General features: G+C 33.7%; 3 protein-coding genes, 1 non-coding gene and 3 pseudogenes across 6 annotated transcripts; 4 read left to right on the top strand and 3 right to left on the bottom strand.

Moving 5' to 3' along the window:
• Positions 1-840: 840 nt before the first annotated feature.
• Positions 841-912, bottom strand: TRNAG-UCC (transfer RNA glycine (anticodon UCC)). Its single transcript has one exon. It is a non-coding gene; the product is annotated as a tRNA-Gly (tRNA).
• A 204-nt stretch (positions 913-1116) lies between these two features.
• Positions 1117-2678, bottom strand: LOC104790879 (methyl-CpG-binding domain-containing protein 5-like). The gene is made up of 4 exons (XM_087453022.1): positions 2529-2678; positions 2167-2431; positions 1699-1824; positions 1117-1594 (listed from the first exon to the last, which is right to left on the bottom strand). Exons 2-4 carry the CDS (start codon positions 2341-2343, stop codon positions 1340-1342), a joined length of 558 nt encoding a protein of 185 aa, XP_087309148.1. The 5' UTR covers positions 2344-2431; positions 2529-2678; the 3' UTR covers positions 1117-1339.
• Positions 2679-4231: 1553 nt separating this feature from the next.
• Positions 4232-5061, top strand: LOC104790878 (plant UBX domain-containing protein 12 pseudogene; annotated as a pseudogene). Its single transcript, XR_015560191.1, has one exon. The product of XR_015560191.1 is annotated as a plant UBX domain-containing protein 12 pseudogene (transcript).
• Positions 5062-11233: 6172 nt separating this feature from the next.
• LOC104698918 (glucan endo-1,3-beta-glucosidase pseudogene) lies at positions 11234-12473 on the top strand (annotated as a pseudogene). Its single transcript, XR_015560317.1, has one exon. The product of XR_015560317.1 is annotated as a glucan endo-1,3-beta-glucosidase pseudogene (transcript).
• A 156-nt stretch (positions 12474-12629) lies between these two features.
• Positions 12630-12955, bottom strand: LOC147942589 (mitochondrial import inner membrane translocase subunit TIM9 pseudogene; annotated as a pseudogene).
• Positions 12956-14352: 1397 nt separating this feature from the next.
• LOC104790877 (fasciclin-like arabinogalactan protein 4) lies at positions 14353-16326 on the top strand. Its single transcript, XM_087453020.1, has one exon. It carries the CDS (start codon positions 14836-14838, stop codon positions 16111-16113), a length of 1278 nt encoding a protein of 425 aa, XP_087309146.1. The 5' UTR covers positions 14353-14835; the 3' UTR covers positions 16114-16326.
• An 822-nt stretch (positions 16327-17148) lies between these two features.
• Positions 17149-18645, top strand: LOC104790875 (uncharacterized). Its single transcript, XM_010516673.3, is given in 5 exon segments — positions 17149-17400; positions 17489-17611; positions 17763-17924; positions 18033-18495; positions 18497-18645. Coding segments are annotated over 5 exon segments (933 nt in total). The 5' UTR covers positions 17149-17254; the 3' UTR covers positions 18536-18645.
• The last annotated feature ends 595 nt before the right edge of the window (positions 18646-19240 follow it).

The following is a 19240-nucleotide window of genomic DNA, read 5'->3' as shown; positions in this document are numbered from 1 at the left end:
TCAAATTAGTGATTACATAAAAATTGTTCAATCTCTTATATGCTAAAACTAAAAACTTAAAACTCCAAACATCTTAAAATTGCTACCAAAACGTTTCTATATTTTTAGTACATTATCTCACAATACAAAACCAAAGTATTTACAGTATTATGTTTCCTTATAAAAATCTTGTGTACATATTTTAATTGGCAAATAGTGGTATTTCTTTTGTTCAAGCAAGATAAAGAACTCATGTTTTGCTCAGCTTTTCCAACCGAGTTAATTATGAAAAAGCCACTTTTTTGTGGCATTTATGGATTTTGCCATTTTTCAAGATTTTTAAACATAATTTTACATATTATGTTTGGGTTTGTTTTGTTCCATTTTTTTGTAGGGTTTAGTATTTGTTATGAAGTATGTTTTTTAGCAAAAAAAATTCACAAATGTATAGATTTTAAAGTGATCAAAAGTGGCAAATCGAAAATATTTGAAGAAAATGGCAGATTCAAAATAATTGGCGTGAAAAAGTGGCAAAATCCATAATAATCCCTTTCCAACATGAAGAAAACATTATTTAGCTTTTAACGAGAATCATTGACATGCCATTTTTACATTACAACATTAGCATGTTTGTTACAGTTAACATATAATAATATAATCTACTGATAATTTTTTTAAATTGCTTGGATATCTATTATTCTTGGAAACTTAATATATATGTTATTTATTGGAAAATTATTCAATGGAAAAAATTTAAGTACAATAATGACCGGTTCCATCTGTATCATTATAGACATAGTCCTGGTTCAGATGGTTTTGGAGACATATGAATGCTTTGGTGGGGAAAATTAAAAATAAAAATGCGTCTGCCGGGAGTCGAACCCGGGTCTATTGCTTGGAAGGCAATTATCCTAACCGTTGGACTACAGACGCTTTTGTCTAGATTTTCATAATATCCTTTACCAAGCGTAAACATTTCTAAATGATATTAGATTTGAAGCAGCCTAGATAGGTAGAGTCTGTGCACAAAGCTGATGCTTCTCTGATTTAAAGCAGAGAGAACTGAGAAGTGAAGTAACATGGCTCGTCTAACTCCACCCATTAAATTTCAGATTTCATAACTTTGTTACTCAATGATTCTCTCAAAGGCAATAATATTGACATACCTTGCCTTCAAAATCTCTACGACAAACGTTAAAAAGTATATTACAACCCAAATTAAACTGTTGCTAAACTATCACATGAGTAATTATATTGACCTACATTACACATGTTAAACAAATGAAAGAAAAATCCAAAGTACTAAATAGATATGATTCTCTAGCGCTTCTGTTATTTGAGCTGCAGCAGCAATCTTCTTCTAAAACATTTGTTTCCAAGGGTTTTGGGTTGTGACAAGAGTGAATGCTTTATCCCAATCTTGGCTGACAGATTCTTGAATCTTGTAGTCCCCAATGGAAGGCCACCAAGCTTTATCTGAGCCATCAGTCCCCGTCCAAGTGACCTTCTCCGGCACATTCATAAAATCAAAGTTCACATGCTTTGGAGGTGGCTCATTAGCTTTTTTGTTGGACTTGGTCTGCCGCCTACTACTGCTTCCTCGACCTTCAGAATGCTACAAAAAAAAAATGTGCAAAGACAAACAGTTCAAGTAAAGGAAGAAGCAAACAAAGGGTTTAAACTTTAAACTAACAGAGAGAGAAACGTTTTCTGACTCACTTCAGGATGCAAGTCTCCGTTGTTATCCGCTTTCTTGACGGCCTTTTTAGGTGTCCCGTGTTCCAAGTAGTACAAAACCTCGTTCTTGGACCGGAACTTACGACCCGTAATAGGTTCGTAGTAGAACTACATTACAGAACCAGACATTCAAACATTACAAAATGGCCATCCTTCACACACACAGACACAGAGCAAAATCTTCATCAAACTAGCATGCATTTTAGGTAAGAACCCACTAAATCTACGTATCTATAATCTTCATTACAGCAACATTTCACTGAAGAGATCTCTAAAATACCCAAAATAATCAAATTTTCCCAATTTCAAATCAAGAAAGAACATATCAATCCATTTGTACAGACAATTCTCAATAAACTTTTTCATAAGATTCCATTCCTAAAGGACTAAGCAAATCTTGAAGAACACAGAGCTCAAGAAATGAAAGAGCCTGAGGATTTTTTTTATTACCTTATCGACAACACCAGCTTTAGTGCCGGAGGTTCGAACCCTAACTTCGGTTCTCCAATCAGGAGGAAGCCAATTATTATCATCCCCTGGCGTCGCACGCTTCCGTGACTTCGACGGATCTACCGGATTAGCAGTGTTCTCCGGCGGTGGTTGAGCCTGATCTGTGCCGTTCGACATTTCTCGAAAAGCAAAAGGGTTTCAATCCAAATCCGGATGAGAGAATCTGGTCGAGAGTTGAAGATTTAATTTGACTGAATCAGAGTTACTGAAAAAAAAAGACAAAAGTACAACAGCTTTGTGAGTTAGAAGAAGATGTAACGACGACAGCTAATTGAACGCAGCAGAGGTTATAATAATAAGACTTCGTAAAAACGTAAATGTCGTGTTTTGGTTTCTGTTTCAAAGTTTTGAGCTCCGAGGAATGGCTTTAATCAGCCACGTCGCCGTTTTCTCTTGTTGTTTTCTGGGTTTTTGGGCCTTTTTTTTTTTTTTTTATACATGTGTCCACTCCAGTTTAAAGGGTCATTTGGCAATTTTAATATCCTTCTTGTTGTTAACCGGAAAATCAAATTGGAATTTGTGTAACCGGAATATCAATGGGAAAGCAAATTGGAATTTGTTTAACCAAAACAAATTGCATATATTATTAATATTTTCAAGATTATATTATTACTAAAACCAACTCAAAACTATAAATTGCATCAACTAGACCTCAACCAAAAAAAAAAAAAAAAATTCCATCAACTAGAACCAAAACCAAACTAATCTACAAATTTTTTTTTTTATTTTTTTCTGAAGATAAGAATTTTTCTAACTGTAAAACCAACTAAGAAATATTAAAAATTAAAGACACTATCTAAAGTGTCTCTAGAGACACATATCTTTCCAATTCATCAATTAATTTGTTTTTAATTTTTTATTATTAGTTTTATATTTAAATACACCCACACAAATGATCAATAAGAGTGCTCTTAAACTTTGCAAATAGGAAGAGTAATTAAACGATAAAGAATAGTGAAAGTCTTATGGAATAATATTAGTCTTAAAATCAACTACAATAAAACCACCAATTCTTATTTTTTCCATTATTTAGTGGTTTGGTAAGTTAAAGTCAAAATTCTTGAAGTCAAATCTAATCATCATTCACTCTAGTGGGTTAGACAAGCTCTAAGATTTTGCAAAAGAAATTAAAATACCACGACACACTTTGGTTATGTAGATTTTTGACTCCTCCAACACATCTTAGACCACAATTATTATCGTTTGTTTCTAAAAATGTGTAAAAAAAAACCAACACACACATAAAAAAATTAAAAAAAAAAATCCAAGATTTGGTTTTAAAGATTTTGTTAGTTAAAAAAGCTCTACAATAAAACTGAAGAGCAAACAACTGTTATTAAAAGTCTTTGGGATCTATCAACAACTGATATTTAATGTTTTTTAATTGTTCATCAATATGTTGTCTCTTTCTCTCTTTGTCGTCATTTATTCTTGTTGCAGGTTTTAGGCGTTAACAAGACATAACAACATACACTTTAAAATATATATCTCAATCTACACATCAACCTGATCAAAATATATTATTTATTAAAGACTCAAAATCCAGATAAAATTTATATTTTGACAATAACCAATCCAAAAGCTAAAGAACATATGCAAAAGTAAAAAAACAATTACGTAAAATTACAAATCAAAAGCAAAAAGTTTACATCTTTGACACATAAAATATTATGACACTAACAAACTTGATCAGATGTCACAATTTATTTTATTTTGTTTAGAACAGATCGCAAGTTGATTGTTATAGAGATTTGGGACAAAAAGACCTTGAATTTTTACAAATGCTTCAGAGAGCAATCAGTTTCCGACCAGATAAATCAACTCGGTCCAGTGATGCTTCGAAATCTGAAGCTTGATGCAATGTACTCACAACTTTTTCCTTGATTCTCTCCTCCGCAACTTGCAAATAAACCCACCAAGAAGCTTCTTACTTCCTCTTTTCTTCGTCCTCAATTTTAATCTCCAAATATAATCTCCAAAACATATTTGGATTCCTAGTGTTTTTTTTTTCACGAATTTTTTTTAAAAATTAGGAAGCATATATATATATATATAATATATATATATGTTTTTATATAATTATGAATAATTCAAAATATCATATCTTAAATTGTAGAGTATGTACATATCATCAGACTCTCAACTATGAGAAAAAATTAGGGTTTTAAAAATCAATCATCATCGATTTCAACCAAACGATGCTTGAGTGTCAATCGATGATGGAGAAATTATCACCGTTCATGGACATGGCTTCACTAGAGATCGAGTCTTTGCGAAGGATCAAACGCAGCAAACGCGATGAAGCAGAAGAAGAAGAAAAAGAAGAATCGGAGGAGTCTACGACGTCGTCTTCGTCATCAAACGCGTATTTCGGATTCCCTCACTTACCCGAAGAACCGACGAATCACGATTTCGATCAAAGCGTTTTGTGTAGAATCCGCGTTCGGTTACCTGACGGGAGGATAACGCAGAGGAGTTTCTTGAAGAGTGAATCGGTTCAGCTTCTTTGGTCGTATTGTAATTCGCAGATTGATGAATCGGAGAGGAAGCTGTTTAAGTTGATCCAAGCGTTTCCTGGGGATTACAAGACTCTTCATTATGGATCTAATACGACTTTTGAACAATCTGGCCTTGCTAATTCTGTTGTTTCGGTTTCTTGGGTCTGAAGTGATTGATGGTTGTTTGGGTTCTTTTTTCTTTTTTTTTTTTTTTTATTTTGGATCTGTAATTAGCAAACAAACAAAAAAAAAAATGTCAAAATTGTAGCGATTTCTTGTTTTGTTTCTGTTGGAAAATTGCAAAATTTCATGGGGAATGATTTGGTTTCTTTTCTTACTGGATTCTTGATTTTGTTGGAATAGTGAAAAAAAAAAATTGTAGAGTATGTCATATAGTATATCTTTATTTCATTAATTTAAATGTAGATTTTTTTGTTCCCATCTCTTTTTAACACTAAGTTTTTTTGATATCAAATACATTACACAAAGCCAAAATACATAAGCAAAGAAAGACATCCTCGTTAGCTAAACAAAGAAGCCCAAACGAAAGGTCCAGAAAAACACAGCTCAATAATCAGTTTTTAATTTTAAAAAAATTTAAGCCACGTGTAACTAAAAAACAAAAAAAAAAACCTTATTGCTCTTCTTCTTCGTTAGTTTTTTAGGTTGCAGCGCCGCGTATAATTTTTTTGGTAAGATAAGATTCTGTTTTTCTCGGATTAACCTCAAAACACATATATTTCCATAGATTTTACTCAGCTCTAAACTAATTACACTCAGATTCAAGTGATTTGACAAAAATTTTAACGCTTCCAGTTCCTCTGTTGTACGCTTCCAAACCGAACCGTAAGTAAAGAAATCCAGGAGAAATAAAATACTCTCACGTTCGGTTCTCTTCTATTTAGTCCAAGTAAACATAAAATAAGATGAGTTATAATTTGATAGGGTAGAAATTTTTAGTGAGGTGTTGACACCTCATTTAATATTAAGCCTGAGATGTCATGTTTTGGTGAGACCTTCTTATTTTATTGTATTGATTGATGACCAAATAGGAGTATATCCTTTATTGAATCTTATTAATGCAAATCTTTTTGACCAAAATTAAAATAAATTAAATTCAAATTATAAAATATAGAATATTTCTTGTAAATTCAACGCCAAGTCTATAAACTGGGGTTTTAATAATTTCTTCGTAGAGTAAATTAGAGTAACAAATTTCTCTTTTTTTTTCTTTTCTTTTTTTTTTTGCTACAAAATCACTACAAAAGCAAAATCATATGAGAGTAGCAAGTCATGGTAAAAACCAAACATACCAAAAGAAAGATGATGATGATATTTCTCTCCAAATGCATTAGAACATGAAGTTCGGTTCTTCATCCATTGCCCAAGCGAATTTTGTCACAAGAGATTTGTTGAATAAGGGAATAAAAAGAATCATCTTGACAGTTTTATTCTATGAAGCTTTTTACCTATTTCAATTGGTATTCCATAACGTTTGCACCATTTAACGGTGAACCTAGGATCTATGTAATTCATCTTATACGTGATAAGCTCAATCTTCTTCCCAGCCAAAATTTTGACTTGTGCACCATGTGATTTTGAAAGTGTAAGCCAATGATAACAGATCACGGAAACCTAAACCAGTGTTTCATAAATTCTACATACCAGTTATGCAATCAACAACAAATATCCATAATTAAGAATGAAGAATCATTTACCTCATTGCTTGCTTGCTTGAATCAAATTCCCAACAAGTATATGGTTATGTCATTGAGTATAAAAGTGTTAATCCACGAGGAACAAAGACCAACACATTAAGAATTCATGCATTCATTCCATCTAATCAAACAAAATTGGTTATAAACTGTAACAAGCTTAATTAACAAGACGCAAAATAAGGCGCAAAATAAGCAAATGGATTAAACCAAGAAATAAAAGACGAACTCTTGGGATAAGGTAATTGACAAGAATGAATATTTTGCTCACTTGTGGAGTTCATGCAAATAAATGAAGCTAATCCTTAGTTTTAGATCACTAAACAATACTAATCCATCTCTATGATATTAATTCTTTCACTAATCATAAAAAATTTCCAAAGATAATCAAATGGTCAATCTATATATAATAGCAAACCCACTTTTTTGTGTCAACTTTAATCCAATGGATGATATTAGTTCTACTTTTCCATCTAACGGTTTAAAATTATTAATGACTCCAACTGTTGCAAATTATTAATCGTGTCTTTTCATTGCCCCCCCATCTTTCAAAAATCACACCTCTTAATTTTTGCATCTTTTTGTTATACCTCCATGTTTCACATCTATTAATTTTTACACATTTTTATTGTACACCTCAATGTTTTACACCTTTTTGTTTATTATATATATAAACTAATTATTAATGACTCCAACAGTTGCAAATTATTAATCGTGTATTTTTATCGCACCCCCATCTTTCAAAAATCACACCTCTTAATTTTGCATCTCTTTATTGTACCTCCATGTTTCAAAAATCACATCCATTAATTTTTACACCTTTTTATTTCACACATCTATGTCTTATACCTTTTTGTTTATTATATATAAAAAAATTTCTAGACTACATAAACAAATTTCAAAAAATTGTTTTGTGAGTATTTTCAAAACTTACAAGTTAATAAATAAAATCTAAATAATTGTTTTATTGAAGTGTTTTTTAACTAACAAGCATCAATCTCTAATTCAAGGTAATTTTATATTTTCGTTGTGAATGACCTGTTATTGTTTCTTCACCAAACCTGTTAATTTTTTTTAGTTAGATTATTATTACTGTTAGATACGGTGGAACAAAATATGAGTGTACGTGGCTTTCTTATTTTTTTTTGTTCAGTCACAATTTTGTTTTTTTTTTTAAATTAAGTTGGGAAAGAGTATAACATTCAAGCATATAAAGTTTATTACAGGACAATACCCTCCAGAAAGTCAAAAATATCAATAACGTCATCTTTTTCGCCTAGAGTACGACCCGACTCGTTGTCACTCAGCGACGATAACCGGAAAAACCAAAACCAAGATACGAGAGGCATGATGACATGTAGTGATGCTAGAGCTACGAATAAGCCAATTTTTTTTAAAAAACATGGTATAATTTTATATATGTTCTATTATTGACTTATTTAACCTATTTAATTTTTTTAACAAACGGTATAAATATAAAAATCTCATCCGTTGAACTATTTAAAAATAATAATAATAAGCATCTACATATAATAGCAAACTCACTTTTGGCCTTTCGGGGGTCAACTTTAATCTAACGTATGAGATTGTTTCTATTATCTCATCTAACGGTTTAGAATTATTAATGATCTCAATAGTTGCAAGTTTGTTTTCTGATATTCGTGTTTCTTCGTGTTACCCCCATCTTTTATAAATCGCACCTATTAAGTTTTACACATTTTTGTTTCACACTTCTATGTTTACACACCTCTTTGTTTATATATATATATATATATATATATATATATATATACAGATTTTTATGGACTTTGAAAAAAATTTGTTCTTTGAGTATTATTAATGATTTCACCCTTTGTTAATGATCTCAATAGTTGCAAATATTCGGTCCAACAATTGTGTTTCTTCGTCACACCCCCAACTTTCCATGTTGGCACCTGTTAATTTTCACACATTTTTGTTTTATACCTCTTTATTTATATAAAGTTGCAATGTTTGATCCTACAATTGTGTTTCTTCGTTGTACCCCTAACTTTCAATGTTTGCACTTGTTACTTTTCACACATTTTTGTTTCACACTTTTTTGTTTTCACACTCTTTGTTTTTATATATATATATACAGATTTTTATGGACTTTGAAAAGAGTTTTTGTTCTTTGAGTATTATTAATGATCACACCCTTTGTTAATGATCTCAAAAGTTGCAAAGTTTCGATCCAACAATTGTGTTTATTCGTCACACCCCCAGCTTTTCATGTTGGCACCCGTTAGTTTTCACACTTATTTGTTTTACACCTCTTTGTTTATATAAAGTTGCAATGTTTTGAGACAACAATTGTGTTTCTTCGTCGTACCTCTAGCTTTCAATATTTGCACATGTTAGTTTTCACACATTTTTGTTTCACACCTCTTTGTTTTCATATATTTTTGTTTATATATATATACAAATTCTTATGAACTTTCAAAAGAGTTTTTGTATATTAATGATATCACCCTTTGTTAATGATCTCAAAAGTTGCAAAGTTTCAATCCAACAATTGCGTTTCTTCGTCGCATCCCCAGTTTTCCATGTGGGCACGAGTTAGTTTTCACAACTTTTTGTTTTACACCTCTTTGTTTATATAAAGTTGCAATGTTTTGATCCAACAGTTGTGTTTCCATGTTTGCACTTGTTAGTTTTCACACATTTTTTCACACTTTTTTGTTTCAGACCTCTTTGTTTTCACACCTTTTTGTTTTTATATATACAGATTTTTTATGGACTTTGAAAAGAGTTTTTGTTCTTTGGGTATTCTTTCACACATCCAAGTTTTTAAAATTGTGAGTATTATTTTTTTAATTTATTAATCAACATTGCAGCTATGAACTTTTTCTCCCTGATTCTTTTCTTATTTTTTATAAATTTTGATAGAATAATGATTTAATTGTTTTATGTGAATATCTTTCAAAATTGATTATCTGAGTATGATTCAGTAAACCTAGATTTATATATCATTAACTTTATTATCTTATTGTCGCTGAATCGATTTTTCATTTTTATATATACAATAAATATTTTATTTAACTAATTTAGTTGATTCATCTTAGTCATTATTTATAACTTTTATATTATGCAGTTAAAGAATTACCATAATTTTTTCACTCGAAATGTGGAAAAAAAACAATGTTAGTCATTTCAAGTTTTCACTTTCCCTTGCGGTAACGCACGGACCGACATCCTAGTGAGCATTAATAACAAACCTAAATAATCGCTAATCACACGGTAGCGGTTAAACCAAAACTTACCAAAATAAATATAATACATAATTACGAAAATGTATAAAACATCAATACTATGAAAAATTATAACAAAATTTAAACATGATTAGCAAAGAAAAATCATAAATAATTACTAAATAAGTATTCAAATATTAAATAAATAGATTTTATAGTGAAACAAAAATAATTATTCATGTTGGAAAACTAAAGTTAAAGAATGATTCTTGTTTGAGAATTAACTTGAAAAAATGTATGACTTGATAATATATTTTAATTTGTTAATTTTCTTTATATTTTATGTTCTTTTCTTTTTTTACATACCCACTGTCAGCAAGTGTGAACTATTCAAATCTATCGATTTCGACCGGTTTAAAGTGGTATAAAGTGGTTTTGTGATTGGTTTAATCGCTAATTAACAACTTCAACCGTCCACTAACATTCGCGGGTGATAGCGGAAGAACCAATCAATACCTAAGTTAAGTATAACATAAAAATAAACTCCACAATTCAACTCTTAATCATCTTAAATCTACCATATACCCAAGAGGTTTTAAGGGACTACTCACTAAGAATCATGATAATACAAACAATATAGGTTTGATCTTTGATTTAACATGACTAAAAGGAAGTAGTTAAGAAATCTAAAAGAGAAAAAATGATATTAAAAAAAAAGTAAATGACAAAGATTCATACAAGTGTTTTTGAAGAAAAAACTTATGAGGCTATAAAAAAAATCTAAAACAAGCATATATAAATTCCCAAAAAAAACAAAACACTTTAGGCCTGGAATGGTTTTTCAAATTGGTTTTTAGCTTTTGATTTCAGTTGACCCAAGAAAATCGAGTCGGATTTGGTTTTAAAACTTGGATTTTAGAGAAATGCAATCCACACTGGAATAACAACGTCGGTGCCAGAGCCTGATTTACGGGTGGATCCAGAGTCTTCAGAGCAGTTCTCATATTTCTAAGCACCTACATATATACATCTCCGTTTTTAAAATAGCTTATGTAATTAACTAGATATTCACTCGCGGTATACCGCGGGCGGGGCTATTTTTTAAGAAAAATAAAATGTTATTTGTTTTGTAGATTAACTATATTAATAACTGATATTTAAAAAATGTACAACCTTACAAATACAAATATATATTATTTAGTGTAGAAAGTATTTTGTTTGAGGTTTATTGTTTTATATTATAGGAACTATAACATACAATTAAATACTGTGTGTTTACAGAATTAATTGATATTGTTTTTAAAATTAGAAATTAAAAATTAATAAAATTAATTATAAATTAACACTTAATGTTAAAGGAAGTGGTTCTTATTGTTTTGAAAATTTATTTGCTAAATGTTTCCAAAAATGTATATATAGATTTAAAATCACTAATTTTAATGATTAAAAAATCATCAATTAATCAGCCACTCGCTCACGTGGCTCTACAATCAAACCGAACATGACCTGCTCTTCAAAAAATAACTCCTAGTAGTAAGTTTGCTAAACGTGGAAGTTACTCTAATAAATCATTTCACGATAATTCATGATGAGAGGTCAAGTTGTTCATGTACTTCTCTTCCTGATTCTCTCGCTCATCCTTCCCTTCTCCGCCGCATATCACGTCGGCGTAAACTACGGCACGGTAGCCAACAACCTCCCACCGCCTCACCAAGTCGTCAACTTCATCAAAACAAAAACAAATATCAACCACGTCAAAATCTTCGACGCAAACCCCGGCATCCTCGCCGTATTTTCAGGCATCACCGGGATCTCTCTCACCGTCACGATCCCAAACTCCGACATCGTTTCCCTCTCCAAGCTTCCTAACGCACGTTCATGGCTCTCGTACAACCTCCTCCCTTTCCTACCAGCAACCTCGATCCGTTACATCGCTGTCGGAAACGAAGTCATCGCCACATCCGACAAAACAATTATCGGTCATCTCCTTCCCGCCATGGAGGCACTTACGTTAGCATTACACCTGGCTAACGTCACTGGGATCTTAGTCTCTACGCCTCACTCGCTAGGTGTCCTCTCAGGCTCCTCCGAACCACCTAGCTCCGGAAAGTTTCGTAGAGGCTACGACAAAGCCATCTTCGCTCCAATCCTCGACTTCCATAACCGCACGAAATCTCCCTTTATGGTTAATTCATACCCATATTTCGGGTTCGGACCCGAAACATTAAACTACGCACTCTTTAACTCAAACGACGTAGTCGTCGTTGACACAGTTACGAAGTTAAACTACACTAACATGTTCGACGCTCAGCTTGACGCTGTTTACTCCGCGATGAAACGAATCGGGTACGGAGACGTGGACATCGTTGTGGCTGAAACCGGTTGGCCCTCAGCTGGTGAACCGAACCAGACCGGCGTCGGTTTAGATTATGCCGCTACATACAACCGGAACCTTATAAAGCATGTGAGTTCGGGTAAGGGCACTCCATTGATGCCAAACCGTGTGATCGACACTTGCATTTTCGCTCTCTTCAACGAGAATCTCAAACCTTCGATTTCCGAGCAAAACTTTGGTTTGTTTAAACCGGACTTCACCCCGGTTTACGATGTAGGTATCATGAAAAACTGATATAAACGTCATCTAGGTGCTTCAGTACTAAGAATGTCAAAGTTCAACTTTTGTAATCTAAGATTCAAGATGTTTAACAATCTTTATGTATAAGAAACAAAAAGAGTATAATGAAAATTCGGAAAATGATCACTACAATTTAAAAATGATATGATATGGTTTTATGTAGACTCCAATGAAAATACAAATAAATTTCAATATCAGAATTTGGATTTAGTCAAAATAATTTCACAGTACAGGAGTTTAGTGTTCAAAGAAGAGTATCAGAGTAAAAACCTGAACAACTAACAACCGGTTTATTCTGGTTTCGGACTCATAAACCGTACCAAAAAACAAAAACTGAAGAAAGCAGAGTTTTTTTCAGTCTTGGGTTGGTGCGTTCTGATTGAGCTCAGCAAAACGCATAACAACAGACATAGTGTGCTTAAGGAACTTTTCAGCGCACCGCATAACACAAGTCTCCTCTTTTTTCTGTAGAGATTTGCGTGTAAAGCTATCAACACAGTACACAAAGCACCTCTCGACCAATGAATTGTACATCCTCAAGCTGAAAGTAATTGCAAAAAAAAAAACGCCATAACACAAAGCATAAGTTAAGGTCTAAACACAGAACAATGAACTCTCATTTCCAATAGACAGTGCATACGTTGTTATTTCTTAAACGTCCAGTTGCAACATTAATTGGCTGCACTGGTTTAAAGGAGATCACGCTTCAATGTCAGACAACAAGCGACAGAGTCAAAGCAGATTGCAAATTAAGAATAATTCTTGGTCTTGATAAGAGCAGACAACAATAACAATACCAACTAGAACAGAGCAGTTCGAGACTAAATAGATAATGTCACTACTCACTAGATACAGTTGGTGAAAACTTGGTCAATGATGCCTAAGAACTTGGTCAATGATGCATAAGAACTTGGTCAAAGATCTATCTAGTTCAAGAAAATTCAATACAACCTAATTTTTATGGGCCTGATGGGCTTTGTTTTTTATATCTCTATTAAAGCCTAATTTTTATACCAGGTGGGCCTAGTATAGTAATTGTACTTGGTTAGGAAGAATCGCCTTGATCAATATTTTGAAATACCAATTTTACTAATTCTTGATAGAACAATTCTTGGGTTCGGGTGAACCTCTCTTCTTCACCCCTCTTACTTAAGAAAACAAATTATTAATTAAAAAAACAAAATCTGTATATCATTCAATTTTAATTATAAACATTAAATTATAATTTTTAATTATAACATCTAAATCCAAATTACTTTTTTATTAATCCAAACAACATATAATTTTGTTTAATTGTGTAATCTAAACCTAACCACTCTTTTATAAACCCAAACTGAAATACAATTTTGTTTATTTGTAAAATCTAAATCCTAACCACTCTTTTATAAACCCAAACCAGCATATAATTTTCTTTAATTCTAAAATCTAAATCCTAACCACTATTTTATAAACTCAAACCGACGTATAAATTTGTTTGATTGTAAAATCTAAACCCTAAACCCCTAATCACTCTTTTGTAAACCCAAACCGACGTATAATTTCATTTACTTATAAAATATAAACCCTAACCACTATTTTATAAACCCAAACTAACATATAATTTTATTTAATTGTAAAATTTAAACCCTACTCACTCTTTTATAATCCTAAACCGACATATAATTTTGTTTAATTGTAAAATTTAGATTCTAATCATTCTTTTGTAAACCCAAACCGACATATTTTTTTTATTAAAAAATCTATATAATTTGTTTCCTTAATTTGTTTTGTCTTTTTATTTTATTTTGATTTATTTTATAATTATAATACAACACGACATTTTTTGTATTTTGATTGGTTAATTTAGAAAGATGAATAAAAGAGGTTCAGAGTGAAACGAAGAATTTTTCTTATTCATAGATGACATTTGATTGACAGATCCACCCAAACTATATATAATTGATCGTAAATATGATGTCGAAGTAGAAGCCAATATTTCATCATCAATGAGTTTTATCTGTCAAACAATCATTTGATCATTGCCGACGGACGTTGGATGACAAAATATAATATATCGACCACAAGCTCAAACAATTCGTCTAACTATACAAATTAATACTACAAACAAAATCAATTACTCCACTAAAAATGTTTGTAGTGGGAGATGAAGATTTTAACAGACTGCACAGCTATAAATAAACTTCACATGCAAACGAAAAAAACTTTAATGAATTATTAAAAAACTATACCCCACGTGGGTACCACCCAAAATTATATAAATAAATTTTTCATATCTAAATAATCTTGCTCACCAAAATCTAATCACTACAAGACTAGAAGTGTCTACAAAAGCATCTCTCTGACACAATGACATCTGTTTTGTCCTGCGCGTGAACTTTAACTCCCCTTAACACCGCGCGTCAGAAAATTCCCCAAAAATGTATCTCTAATTTTTATTTTCGTCTCCACCAAAACTCTTCACACCACTCCCTTCTCTCTCTCTATCCATCATCCACTCACTTCTCTGTTCTTCTCCTTTACTCAATCTCATGACCTAACTCGAAAAAAAAAAAATGGCGAACGTAATCTCAATTTCCCATTTTACCCTTCCCGCATTAGCTTATTTACTTCTCCTCCTATCCTCCACCGCCGCCGCTATCAACGTCACCGCCGTCCTCTCATCTTTTCCTAACCTCTCTTCTTTCTCCAACCTCCTCGTCTCCTCCGGCATCGCCGCCGAACTCTCCGGTAGAAACTCGCTAACCCTCCTCGCCGTTCCCAATTCTCAATTCTCCTCCGCTTCCGTCGACCTCACGCGCCGTTTACCTCCTTCGACGCTCGCGGATCTCCTCCGCTTCCATGTCCTCCTCCAGTTCCTCTCAGATTCCGATCTACGACGTATCCCACCCTCAGGCTCCGCCGTCACCACTCTCTACGAAGCTTCCGGCCGTACATTCTTCGGATCCGGATCCGTTAACGTAACCCGTGACCCGGCTTCAGGATCAGTCACGATCGGATCTCCGAGCACCAAAAACGTCACCGTTTTAAAGCTTCTCGAAACGAAACCTCCAAACATAACCGTCCTCTCCGTCGACTCACTCATCGTCCCCACCGGAATCGATATCACCGCATCGGAGACTCTCACTCCACCGCCGACATCGACGTCTCTCTCCCCTCCACCGGCGGGAATCAACCTCACTCAGATACTTATCAACGGACACAACTTCAACGTCGCGCTCTCCCTCCTCGTCGCCTCCGGAGTCATAACAGAATTTGAAAACGACGAACGCGGCGCCGGAATCACAGTCTTCGTCCCCACCGACTCCGCTTTCTCCGATCTCCCTTCCAACGTTAACCTCCAGTCTTTACCGGCGGAGCAAAAAGCCTTCGTGTTAAAGTTCCATGTGCTACATTCATACTACACTCTCGGTTCGCTAGAATCAATAACCAATCCGGTTCAACCGACATTAGCAACCGAAGAAATGGGAGCCGGTTCATACACGCTCAACATCTCCCGGGTTAACGGGTCAATCGTAACGATCAATTCGGGTGTGGTTTTAGCTGTCGTGACACAAACGGCATTTGATCAAAACCCGGTTTCTGTTTTCGGAGTATCCAAAGTTCTTTTGCCTAAAGAACTGTTTCCAAAATCGGGTCAACCCGTTGCCCGGGCTCCTCCACAAGAGATCTCTTTGTCGCCGGAGAGTTCTGATGAGCAACCGTCGCGATTAGTATCACCACCGCGTGAGATAGTTTCTTCCGGCGCGGTTAAAAGACCACTTGGTTCCTTAGCCTTGTGGTGGTGGTGGTGTTGTTGTTGGTGTATAGCATTTTGTTATCTTTTGGTATGATATATTTTTTTTAATCACATAAATGTTTTGCCTTCGATTAGGGCTTTTATTTATTTTTACTGGATTTTTTTTTTCACGAGGGTTTATATATTTATTCTACGTCATAATGTTGAGTCTGAGAAAAAAACAAATTCACTTTCCCATGTAAATTTGGATTTGATTGGGCAATTTTGGGTAAAAACCCATGTCTATATAAAAATCCTTTATTTTCTATTTTCTCTTTTGTCAACCTAAAATATTTGGTATTCTACTACCAATACAATTAGATTTTTATTTTATCAAGTGGTGAAATTTTCTACAGAACTACAGAAGTGAATAAGAATAAGAATGGAGGAATCTAAATAAATCAGTGAGTTAGCTCAGCAGGAATAATAAACAGTAAGTGCGTGACAGGTTGAGTTGTGTCTTGTGTGGGTCGTACCAAGTTGACACCGGACGGTCCAGATCTGCTATCTCTTCAGGTCAAGTTCTCGCTAGATTTACAGGTTATCCAGAGCCGTCGGATCTTGAGATCTAGTTCACTTAGCCGTGCGTGTGGGGTGTACGGTCAGATCTAACTCTAACCTTATTCACTTCACTGACTCGGTGAAAAGATGAGAGTCACAATACTCTACGGTTGTCCACACTCTACTACCGTGTTTTTATAATTCTTTTTTATAGACTTATATTTTATAGCCGACCAAAAACATCAGCATGAATTTTATAAACAGAAACTTTGTTCAAAAAAAAATATTTTATTAACAGAATAAATTATTGTATTCGTTTTCAAATGTTAATTTTTTTGGAACTTTTTTATTGTCTTACTACTATATATATATAAAAAATGATTCACTATCGAATCGGTTAGGGAAATTGATGTTAGAATTTATGGTAATATACTAATATGGTGGTACCATAGTGCTTGACTTTTCTGACGTAACAAATAAGTAAATGATCTTCCGAATTTTCAAACTTGAGGAATGAAGACCTTTTTGGATCACATATTTGGACTTTTCTTGATTAAATTTAAGTTTTTGTTGTCCCTATATTCAATGACCAATCTTGAATATATCTATGGTTTTTGAACTAACCCAACACTATGAAATAGTAGTTTCAAAAACATCTCTCCCGTCTCTCTTTCTCTCTCTCTCTCTCTTAAGGGATGTCGATGATGAGCAAAAACAGAAGCAGCAGCATCGCCATGGCAACACCATCGTTCCTTGAGTTGAAGAAACAAGCTTCTTTCTTCTTCAAAGAGAAGCTCAAAACGGCACGTTTAGCTCTCACTGATGTCACTCCTCTTCAACTGTTAGTTTTGTTTCTGTTCTTATCTCTTTTTTTAAGGATTCTTGATTTATGTGTAAGTTATTTATGATTTGAACAAATTTGGTTGAAGAATGACCGAGGAAGCTACGGATGGTGAGTCATGGGGGCCAAATACACAAACCTTAGGATCCATTTCTAAGGCTGCTTTCGAGTTTGAAGATTATTTGCGGATCGTCGAAGTTTTGCACAAAAGGTTTCATTATTCCTAATTCAGATCTCAAATCTAGCCAAATTTGGATCAAATCCGTGATTAGTCCATAATTTTTTACTTAATAGTAGGACAAGCTTTGTGTTATTACTGAGATATGGATCTGTTTGTTACTTTGTTGTTTGGTGTATATTAGATTGGCAAGGTTTGATAAGAGAAACTGGAGAATAGCTTATAACTCACTCATAGTTGTTGAGCATTTGCTCACTCACGGACCGGAGAGTGTCTCGGATGAGTTTCAAGGCGATATAGATGTTATCTCTCAAATGGAAACTTTCCAACACATCGATGAGAAAGGGTACTTGTTTTACTTAGAAGGTTTTAAGGCGGATCATGTTTGGTTTGAACAGAACTTCGTTTGCAGTGTCAATGTTCTTAAGACAATTGGTTTTGTTTTGTGGGGCAGGTTCAATTGGGGATTAGCTGTTAGAAAGAAAGCAGAGAAGGTGTTAAAGCTACTTGAGAAAGGGGAATTGCTCAAGGAAGAGAGGAAGCGTGCTCGTGAGTTATCTCGAGAGATTAAAGGTTTCGGTAGCTTTGACCACAAGTCTTCATCTCGTTGTATGTCAGATAATGAAGTCTTACAAGATTCTCCAGTCTATAGGAAATGCAATTCCAACTTTACCAAGTACAATGAGGATGATCAAGAGAACAACTCAATGGGTTCTTCTAATGAAACCAGTCTCTTTCCTCAGCCGCTGGTAACTGATCAGAACGAGGAGTCTAGGACAGGTATGAAAGAAAATATGGATCCTGAAGATGATGAGAACACAGAGGTAAACCCACTTTTGGGTTGTAATAAACGGGATGGTCAAGATCTAGCGGACGAAGACGAGAACCATCCATTTACGGATGGCGAAATTAAAGCTTACAGTAGTAGTCTCATTGCTTGATGAGAACGTAGATTGATAATTTTTTTAAATGAAATCGCGGTTGTGTAAAAGAGGGAAAACTCAAGAAGAAGATAATGTGTGTATACCAATATGCATACATATATATAATAATAACACTTCTGTTAATGACTGATCTGTTTTTAAGTTGATTTGCTTCAAAAGCAAGATTAAAATGAACAATGAGGGACAAGAATAAAAGAACACGAATAGAAAAGTCGTAAGTAGTTATTGCTCACACTTGTTTTACTTGGTATTTTGGTCTAAAAGCACTTCCTGTGGTCCATATCCGTTCATACTCGGCTTCCGCAATTCACAATCACATCTGCAAATTTGGATCACACACATTTTGTAACAATTTATCACAGAGTAATATTATACACAAAAGCACTAAGCTATAATATAATTAAGACAAGTATACTCACTCGTAGCTTTTGAACATTTTTCTCAGAGAAAAATGTTTCTCATGAGTTTCAAGGTGATAGAGATGTTATCTCAAAAAGCAAACTTTCCAACGGATCGATAAGAGTAGTTGTTTTAGAGTTGTAACTTTTAAGATTATATATGTTTGGTTTGAACAAAAATCTATAGACTCTAAATCCCTAAAGTATATACACTTTAACAGTTACATCTCAGGTAAAATGTGAGGTGGGAACATACATACGAAAAATTGAAACTTCCACGAAAGATAGTATGACAAGTTGAGAAATGAGAGATCACAAAC

This window comes from Camelina sativa, chromosome 6, assembly GCF_030686135.1.
Source record: "Camelina sativa cultivar CO46 ecotype springtype chromosome 6, ASM3068613v1".
Lineage (NCBI taxonomy): Eukaryota > Viridiplantae > Streptophyta > Magnoliopsida > Brassicales > Brassicaceae > Camelina > Camelina sativa.
The sequence above is the reverse complement of the archived record's forward strand: the minus strand, read 5'-3'. Positions and strand labels throughout refer to the sequence as shown.